The 10,785-nt window shown below is 36.0% G+C and overlaps 1 protein-coding gene across 2 annotated transcripts in view; it reads left to right on the top strand.

Annotated features, from left to right (window-relative positions):
* Positions 1-10,274, top strand: part of LOC142741251 (gastricsin-like) — a 36,321-nt gene extending 26,047 nt beyond the window's left edge. The window contains exons 2-9 of one of the 2 annotated variants that reach the window (XM_075850649.1): positions 2,958-3,099; positions 4,170-4,287; positions 5,728-5,858; positions 6,176-6,375; positions 7,101-7,208; positions 7,777-7,924; positions 9,550-9,648; positions 9,953-10,274. In XM_075850649.1, the coding sequence (XP_075706764.1) occupies positions 2,958-3,099; positions 4,170-4,287; positions 5,728-5,858; positions 6,176-6,375; positions 7,101-7,208; positions 7,777-7,924; positions 9,550-9,648; positions 9,953-10,105 (1,099 nt within the window). In that variant the 3' untranslated portion in view covers positions 10,106-10,274. The remainder of the gene's footprint in view (positions 1-2,957; positions 3,100-4,169; positions 4,288-5,727; positions 5,859-6,175; positions 6,376-7,100; positions 7,209-7,776; positions 7,925-9,549; positions 9,649-9,952) is intronic. The other variant, XM_075850650.1, reaches the window with a different exon arrangement.
* The last annotated feature ends 511 nt before the right edge of the window (positions 10,275-10,785 follow it).

Below are 10,785 nucleotides of genomic sequence, written 5' to 3' on the forward strand. Positions count from 1 at the left end.
TTCTCACATACAGACATACACCACCGCCTTTCCTATTTGTCCTGTCTTTCCAAAACGTATAAAACCCTGTAGATTTACAGCCCAGTCTTGTGAAAAGTCTAGCCATGTTTCAGCAACACCAACTATATCTATATGTTCCTTCAGTACCAAGGCCTCAAGCTCCCCCATTTTGCTTGCTAGACTTCTGGCATTTGTGAACATACACTTTAACTTGCATTTCAAATTGCCACGTTTGGTATCAGAAGTGTGATTATTTGAAATTATTTGGGCATTTTTATTTTCATTGCTGTTTTGTAGCAAAAGGATCTCCTTATCCTGTTTTCTAGTCCTCTCCCCACAGTCTATTTCTCCCCCACCAAGATAGTCTGACCCCTCTCTAACATAACTACCCCTTTATTTTCTACATTGACCTCCTTCCTCAGCCCTAGTTTAAATACTCCGCCACCCCAGCTAAAATTCTCTCCCCCAGACCAGCGGACCCCCTTCCATTTAGGTGCAAATCATCTGCAGAATACAGTTTGTACTCCAATGAAAAGTCAGCCCAGTGCTCTAGGAACCCAAAGCCTTCTCCCCTACACCAAGACGTAAGTCTTGTGAAAGCAGAAATCCTATCGCAAGATTTTCCTGCATTCTAATGATGGGATCTAATCACACTAAAATATGTGGCTCCTGCTCAAAACCATATTGCGGTTGGGTGAATCCATCCTTAGGGCCTGTTCACATCTGCGTTGGAGGCTCTGTTAGGGGCCTCTATCACAGATACGAAAAAGATTACTGGAAAAAATAGTGCAATATGTTAAAGTCAATGGGTTCCATCGGCCGCTAATGGTGTCCGTGTTGCAACGGAACCATTGCGTCCGGCACTCCCTTGATCTGCTCCTTATAAGACCCTGTTCACAGGGGTTTTTTTGCAGGCAGAGAATTTTGAGGCAGATTTTGCTGCGTTTTTCGCTTCGTTTTTCGACCGCGGCCATTGAGCACCGCAGGCAAAAAATTCAGCGAAAACTGCTTTCTCTGCCTCCCATAGATGTCAATGGGAGGTCAGAGACGGAAACGCCTGAAGAAAGGGCATGACGCTTCTCCTTCCCGCTAACATTTGTCCCGCTTGCGGGGAAAAAACGCCCCTGCCTCACATTGAAATCAATTAGAGGTGTTTTTGGTAGTTTTTGGAGCGGTTACCGATGCGATTTCCGCATAAAAAACCATGCAAAAAAAACCCCTGTGTTAACACGTCTTAATGAGAATCATTTTGTTGACCCTAAATTATATAAAGGGTTGTGATGCCAATTTGCATTGCAATTTACAATCAACATGATCTATCTTGTGCTGAGCACTTATTAAGTCATATTTCATATCTCTATAATTTGATGGAAATAAGGATTTCCTACACAGTGCTTTTTATATTCAAATTTTAGATTTTTTTATGTATGATAATTTTTTCACTATTTGCGACATACATACATACATATGTCCATCCATGCATGCATACATACATACATACATACATACATACATACATACATATATAGCTTTAAATAATCAATTATTCTCCACAGAGACATCTGCCCTGATGCCCATACCATCAATCTAGTACTGATACCTAACTTTTTGGAAATAAAAAGACTTAATTGTAGACTAGAGTCAAACTGGCCATTACAAGGACTAGAGAATCCCCCAGTGCGTCATTTAAACAGGATTAAGCCACACAAAATAGGGCCCATGATGTTCATCACAGGGCAAGCATATTTGCGGATGATTTGCAACACTTTTTTGTTCTACCTTTACTTATTAGTCCATACACAAGTTGTGTATAGCTTTAGGGTGGATCCTCAGAATTATCTCCTCTGGTAGGCCCATTTCACTCCAGAGCAGTACTGTAAAAATGTACCATAGCTGCTAACATCAAGTTATGGCAAACACAACCCTCTTTTTGGGCTGGATACTTTAATATAAACCCTTAAATCTTTACTTTTTTTTTTAATCTAACAGACTCTTGCAAATTCTGCAGATTGCCTACAGTGTTTAGTTTGAAAGCCATTAAATGTAAAGGCACAGTATACTAATATTTTATATTTTCAGTAGAATACTAGTACATCAATGTCCCACATAGTGCTATAGTAATCCATATAGTGGGAGCTCTAGCTTAAAGAGGCTATGTCACCACATTATAAGTGCCCTATCTCCTACATATTCCAGGACGCGATGTCTATTCACACTCCCAACACTTCGGTAACGTTTCTTGGGGACATACTCACACAACACAGCGTGTTCTCGCGAGATCACGCTGTGCTGTCATTCATAGAAACTTTACCGAAGTGTCGAGAGTGTGAATAAACATTGCGTCCTGGCTAGAGGCAATGTCTATTCACTCTCAAGACACTTTGGTAAAGTTAATGTGGGAGTATGTGACAGTACAGCGTGATCTCGCGAGAACACGCTGGTTTGCGAGTACTGCTAAAAATGAATGGAGAGAAGTGTAAGACGCTGATTGGCCAGGGTCATACACTTCTCTTTACAACGCCCATTTGGTAAAAAAGTAAAAACACGCCCAGTTGTCTATTAAGAAAAGTTATTAGCATAAATCTAAAATTGTATATAACTTGCTCAAAATTCATAGTTTTTAAAAAAAAAAAAAACAGTTGTTAGATAACAACTGTGTTTTTTATTTTTAAAAACTATGAATTTTGAGCAAGTTATGCACAATTTTAGAGCTGATCACATTATGTAGGAGACAGAGCACTTATAATTTTGTGACAGAGCCTTCTTAAAACCTCTATAAATTGATTATTATTTGTAAATAATCATATTTATGAAAATAATCCAAATATGTATAGATGCAATTAAGCAGTAACAAAGGTAATAGCAGCATTCAACCGGTGCTTCAAAATACCCCCAAAGTATTCTAAAATTCCTACATTGCAACCATATCACTTTTATGCTATTTATGTTTATTTCAGAGTTCCTCTGAGTAAGGGAAAGTCCATCCGTCAGAACATGAAGGAAGCTGGAGTTCTGGATGAATATCTGAAGACACATAAGATTGATCTGTCTAATAAATACGGAGGATATGCTGTTGCTTCTGAGTCCATGTATTTTGATGTACGTTAGACTTGCTTTTAAAGTTTTTATTATACATTTTATTGAACTTTGTTGAATTCAAATGAAAAATGAAAGCATAAGTAAAATGGGAAAATGATTATGGGAAAATCACCATAATTTGAACATTTACGCCCTAGTGTTGCTGCAACTATATACAAACATTACGTTAAAAAAAAATTATGGATGGGCTGCCAGTGCAGGCAAAGGCAGCCAAGGTATTTGAATTGCTGGCTTGCTTTTAATTTCTATTAAGTCAGTCTGGGCTACAAAGCTATCAGTAATATGGGCTGTGCCAGTTGTGTCACTACACACTATCTGATCAAGTTAAAAAAAAAAAAAAAAACACTGGCCAGACTGACCAACGTGTAGTATTGAAAAAGGAATCACTACCTAGATTTCCATGATGTTTGTTAGCGCACAGTAGAAATATAATATACTGCATAAAACACAATAAATAATATACTATACCAAATAGGGAGGAAAGGGCCTGTTTCACATCAGCGTTTGGGTTCCATTCATCAATTCCGTTCAACCTTTCTGTCAGAGGGACCAATGAACGGAAACCTGAACAAAAACTATCGCTTCAGTTTGCATTACCATTGGTTTCAATGGCAATTCTTCTGTTTCAGTGAGTTTCAGTTAGTTTCCATTCCGTAAAGTTTACATTTTCTTTCACGGAAACAAAAGTGATGTCGACTGCGCTATTGTTTCTGTGAAAAAAGCGGAAAACTTACGGAACGGAAAACGAATGGAAATACACTGAAACTGAAGCATTACCATTGAAATCAATGGTAATGCAAATGGAAGTGATAGTTTCCATTCGGGTTTCCGTTCAACGGTTCCTTCAACCGAAAGATTGAACAGAACCGATGAACGGAACCCGAACACTGAAGTGAATCGGCCCTTAGTCTAAAACAGTGAAATTACTAAACTGTGAAATGTAGTATTTCACTAGAAAAAGCTCCATATCATAGTTTGTTTTTTAAAATTAGTACTTACATTTTTAGTATTCTTATAATGTGGATGCTATAGTTCAATAATATAACATAACTTCTACATTTGGTCTTTAGACATATTACTATGGACCAATTAGTATTGGAACACCTCCCCAGAACTTCCTGGTTTTGTTCGACACAGGTTCCTCCAACCTCTGGGTTCCATCTACCTACTGTCAGAGCACAGCCTGCAGTGAGTATGAAAGTGCCCTGTATTGTCATTTCTTAGCGTGTTAAAGATGATCTGTCACCAGATTCTCAAATCCCTATCTCCTATTGCATGTGATTGGCACTGTAATGTAGATAACAGTAACGTTTTTTGTTTTTTTTTAAACGTTCATTTTTGGCCAAGTTATGAACTATTTTATATATATGCAAATGAGCTTTGAAATGGACAACTGGTCGTGTTTTTTTTCGTATGTCCAACTGGGCGTGTATTGTGTTTTTAACTGGGCGTGTTTACGTGTATGACGCTGACCAATCAGTGACCAGTCAGCATCATACACTCCTCTCCATTCATTTACACAGCACATAGTGTTCTTACTAGAACGATGTGCAGCCACATACACAAGTGTCCTGATAATGAATACACATGATCTCCAGCCTGGACGTCATGTGTACTCAGAATCCTGACACTTCTGAATCTTTTCTGTGAGATTTCCAGCAAGGGAAATAAAATCTCGTTTACATCGTAATCTCGCGAGATTACGCGCAGCTTGCTGGAATCTCACAGAAAAGATTCAGAAGTGTCAGGATTCTGAGTACACATGACGTCCAGGCTGGAGGTCATGTGTATTCATTATCAGGACACTTGTGTATGTGGCTGCACATCTTTCTAGTAAGAACACTATGTGCTGTGTAAATGAATGGAGAGGAGTGTATGACGCTGACTGGTCACTGATTGGTCAGCATCATACACGTAAACACGCTCCCAGTTAAAAACACAATACACACCCAGTTGGACATACGAAAAAAAACACGCCCAGTTGTCCATTTCAAAGCTCATTAGCATATATATAAAATAGCTCATAACTTGGCCAAAAATGAACGTTTTTCAAAAAAAACAAAAAACGTTACTGTTCTCTACATTGCAGTGCCGATCACATGCAAAAGGAGATAGGGATTTGAGAATCTGGTGACAGAGCCTCTTTAATGTGATGTCAGTCCTAGACTTCATATTACTAAGGCATATACCTGTGTTATTTCAAGCAATTATTTGTTCATACATGGATATTATTAGATTGATAATCATCATTATATGTCATCGGGAATCATCCAAGTATCCTAATGCAGAATGGATTGGATTATATAAAGCAGTTTCTCTCCAGTCTGGTCCTTAATTACCTTAAGTCAGGTTTTCAGGTTCTACTTAGTATTGCACAGGTGTTCTCTCCACTGGATATCCTCACATCATGATCTGTTGGGGGTACTTTTTTTTCTCATTTTTGTACATTCTTTTGGTTGGTTTAGTAAAAGTTTTATTGTAAAACTTGAGACAATTTATGCAGATGTAAAAACAATGTTGATGATATATTTTACGGTTAAACTGGTTGACAAGACATCAGGTTGTTATAGGTTATAGTGAAGGAGCACTTACAGCATACACATAACATGTAAAAATATTTTTTTTAAGCAAACCATCATGTATTTAACCCAAGTCAATCCTCTACCTACACTTCCAATGGACAGCGATTCACTATGGGATATGGAGGAGGAAATGTTGCCAGCAGTGTCACTGGAGTGTTTGGATATGATACTGTCTATGTAAGTAACATGTTCATTGTGTATAACTGGTTAGCTCTTTCTGTCTAACATGGTATTTACTAAAGTTGGTTTCAAAAGGTATGAACTTTCCACTGTCCATCTGCCATACAACATATGAAAGCTACAACATTTACATAAGTAACCAATTTACATAATATCCAGAGAAGACCATGACAGTTTAGACTGCATGTCTAATAATAAATAATTTTATTAACCAATATTTCTCAATAACTTATTTGCCATAATATTAGTCTGTGTGTGATGTTGTGGCATGTACCATCAAACATTTACTGTTTCCTTTGATAACCTTTTTCTAGATTCAAGGCCTTACCATTACAAATCAAGAATTTGGATTGACCATTACAGAGCCCTCTGGTAACTTCTATTATTCTCCCTTTGACGGTATTTTGGGATTAGCTTATCCTGGTCTTTCAGTTGGTGGAGCTACCACTGTGATGCAAGGAATATTGCAGGAGAATCTGTTAAATCAGCCCATTTTCAGTGTTTACCTTGGCAGGTAAGATATGTTTTAAAGGGTTGTCCCACGAATCAGTACTACATTTCTCTGTTAGGTCATGCAAAACATACGAATTTCTCAATTGGAACTGGCTGCTCATGTGAATAGATACTTGTTATGGCGCCCCCTGGAGTTCTTTTAATGTCCTCTTAGAACATCTATTTAATGTGTCCAGTGCTAGTGGTCATACATGCTCAGTAGCTCATTCAAGTGCCCGGATCATCATGTACTCGGGCAAGGGAGTGATTCCTGCTATTGTGCAGGCAAGCTAATAAGATTCATTAAGAAACTAGAAGGAACTTCTTTTCATCAGCACTGAACATATTAGGTGGCTGTTCTGAGAGGGAATCAAGAGACATTAAGTACGTAACAGCCATATCTAGACACAGGAATATTTTTAAAAATCATTCCAATTGGGAAAAAATTACAAAAAAATGACAACGTACTGATCAGGTAAAGATAAGAAATATTACAGTATGTTTTAAAAGATTTCTTATTATTTAATATTTTTTTAATGTTACATTTATGTACACATGGTGCAGCAGAATTCAATGAACTCACATGTACATAGAGAATAAAAGTTAATGGTCATTTCTTCAATTGCCGCTCTTCAAAGTAAAAAGTTACACAAAAAGTTCCCTTCATCAGACTTTTGTGTTTACTTAACTCCAGATGTTAGTCATAGTTTTTGTAGTTCATCTATATATTTTTTCATTTTTTTTCAGCCAATCAGGTGAAGTTTTATTTGGAGGAGTGGATGCTAACCTTTACACTGGACAAATAACATGGGCTCCACTTTCAGACGAGCTCTATTGGCAGGTTGCTCTCCAAGAGTAAGTTTTTATTTTTACTGTTTTGCCATTAATTTATTCTGTCCTGTAAGACCCACTTTATCCAAGTACAGAAACAAAACATGAAAAGTGTTTTTCATATCTATAATTTTTCTGGGTACAATGGATTCTGTGGTGCCTGCCAAAGGGTCACCGTTAGAACAAGCAAAATAGATTGGTCTACAGCACTGTAGGTCATATGAATTCACATTCGGAGTATTCCTTCGATAGGTAGTATAAAGTTTATTCAACGATGTATGTAAAAGTATTGACTACAATAACACTGTAATGCTGGTTTGATGGACTTTTCCATATAATCAATTTAATTAAAATGCCATATGTACCAGCTAATACCTTTATTTTGAATTCAATTTTAATATACAATTTTATCTAACTGGTATAAGCCTCTGTATCAGGATCTGAGGTACTATAAGTTTGGTTCAGTAGAATTATGTGGTGTCAGAGCGTTACATCACACTGTGAAGCAACCATACACAAGTAATAGACATTTATGTAATGACTGGTGTTTTTTTTTTTTACCTTTTCACTGAAATTAAGTATATTTTTACAGATTTTCCATCAATGGACAACCTACTGGCTGGTGTAGTGGTGGTTGTCAAGTCATCGTAGATACTGGAACCACTCAGCTCAATATCCCCCAAACATATATGCAACAGCTGCTGCCATACCTTGGCATCCAACAGACACAGAATGGAGGCGTAAGAATATGATAATGTTTTACAAAGTTCTTCAAAAATACATAATTCCTACAGGAAAGGCAGTAAGAGAACGTAACCTCACATTATATTGTCAGAACTATCTGTAGTTTGCTAGTTACACATTTCGTAGAGATCAACCATCAATCAGAGATGACACTTCTGCCTAACTCTAGGAGTATGGAGTAGGCTCACTTTAACCACCTAGATGCCGTGGTCAATAGCGACCGTGGCATCTAAGTCGTTAGAAAGAGGGGTGCCCATCCAACAGTCTGTCACCCCCCTTGCAACGTGATCACGAGCAACCAATGATTGTCATAACAGCCTTGTGGCCTAATGAAGGCCCTCAGGTCTGCCATCTTTATGTTCCTATTAAGAAGGGCTACGTTGCCAGGGTTTAATAGGAGCCGGTAGGAAAACCGTATACTGCAATACATAAGTATTGCATTAAACTGAGCAAGCGATCCAACAATCACTTGTTGAAGTCCCCTGGGGGGACTAATAAAAAAAAAGCAAAAAAAAATAGTAAAATAATTTTTTTAAATGTACGATGTATATATAATATATACATATTTATAATGTATATATATAATATATATATTTATGAAAAAAGAACAACCTCTTTTCGCATTTTTTGCCTAAAGTAATGTAAAAATAACTAAATATTAAGATAATTAGTGTTGCCGGGTTTGGATATGTACAAACTATTCTAATATAAAAAAAATTAACCTGCAAGGTGAATGCTGTAAAAAAATATAAAAATTAAAATCGCCAGATTTAACGATTTTTGGTCATCTTAGCCCCCCAAAAAATTGGATAAAAAGCAATCAAAAAGTCGCATGTACCCCAGATGGCTGGCAATAAAAATGTACATCTTTTCCCGAAAAAAACCAGCTCTCACACAGCTTAATCAACCGAAAAAAAAAAAAAGTTATGACGATATAAAACAAATAGTTTTTTTCTTTGTAAAAGTGGTAAAACTTAAAAAGAATAATACAAATTGGGTATTGCCGTAATCATATCGACCAGTAGAACCAATATGTAGTTTTTACAGCATTGTGAACACTGCAAAAACTAAACCCAAAAAACAATGGAGATATCAATGTTTTTTTTCCCATACCACCTTACAAATCATTTTTCTTAGGTTTCCCAGTACATTAAATGGTGCTACAACTAGTCCTGCAAAAAAGAAGCTCTTATACGGCTATGTTGACGGAAAAATAAAAAAGTTATGGCTTTTCTAAGGCAGGGATGAAAATTTTTTAATGAATAAACGAAAGATGGCTACAATGTCAAGGGGCTAGGCCATGTATTCGCTGATCCATCCTGCAGTCCAAGGGTTTAAGACTTTGTAGTCCCACAACTTTGTAGAAAATTTAGATTAGGAACATGACTTAGGTTAAAGGCTATATTAGCAGTAATATGTGGTAAAAAAATTTCATGGTAGTCCAGGAACTTAAAATATACTTTTAGTTATATTCATACCTTATATACTGTAATATGCTATTATATTTCAATACATGAGAATATGGCAGATATAGATTGGGATTCGATATTTAGTTATTGAGGGGTAAATATACTAGTGATATATTTTACCTCTATCCAGTTTGTATGTTTTTCACTTTCAGTACTATGTTAACTGCAACAACCTTCAGAATATGCCAACTCTGAGCTTCACCATCAATGGCGTCTCATTCCCCTTGCAACCATCTGCTTACATTATTCAGGTAGAAACTTGTGACATATCATCTTCTGGTATTACTTATCATAGTACAGTTATACCTAGTTTGTATCAATTGCAACATTCTAGTTCCATATGATTCTAAAATGCTTTTTTTTTTTTTTTACTCTATACACTAGCTAGTTTGTTTCATGGAGATATTAATTTTCCCTGAGTATGAAAAAAAAAATCTGTGTTTTAATTCTTTACTTATACTGAATATATTATAATATGTGACTGTACCCACTGCATCTGTGTTCAGACATCTTTATTATACAGATAATTACATTACAATTATATTCATATTTTAGGAGAATGGGTACTGTTCCGCCAACTTCCTAGACATCAGCCTTCCAGCTCAGAACGGAGACCCACTCTGGATCCTGGGAGATGTTTTCCTAAGGCAGTATTATTCAGTCTTTGACTTTGGAAACAGCCGTGTTGGATTTGCTCCAGTTTCATAAACTGCCTACCCGGAATTAACAATGTACTGGGAAATGAAAGAGAACCTGACAACATCAAGATAAACAACAATATCTATCAGCCTATTAGATCGCAATATACCTTGTGCAATATTCTTATTTCATATCCCTTTACCAAATTTCTAACAATAAACTGGCTACAAAAAAATTACATATTTTGTGTCTGACTCTTGTTTCATTTAGTCATTGATTGAGCAAAAGATAATTGTAGGAAAATCACAAAGAGTTTTATTCCACTATATTTGGCAACATTTTTCCGAATTATATTATTTCCATTATATTTGCCAACATTATTTCCATAACTTAATAAATGGAGAGTGCAATTGTTATCATGAACTTTAGTGACACTTCACCTCTGTTCTTCTTTATACTGTATTGCTGTAAAAGTACATTATATGTTAACCCTTTAATGACACGAGTCTTTTCAGTCTTACAAAGTTTAGAGATTTTTGGAATGTGGTCAAAAGCTATATTGTGTTATGTCTTCCTTTCCTGAAAAATAGGGATTTATTTAAGTTATACTTTCATATTTTTTTTTTAAGTCAAACAAAAATAAAAAATAAGTAAAAAATGATACAAATATCATAAATGTTATATTATTTATTTACCTCATATTATACAGAATAATATAATATTATATAATATTATATGGTGAAATACAT

The sequence above is a fragment of the Rhinoderma darwinii genome, chromosome 2 (assembly GCF_050947455.1).
Source record: "Rhinoderma darwinii isolate aRhiDar2 chromosome 2, aRhiDar2.hap1, whole genome shotgun sequence".
NCBI classification, from domain to species: Eukaryota; Metazoa; Chordata; class Amphibia; order Anura; family Rhinodermatidae; genus Rhinoderma; species Rhinoderma darwinii.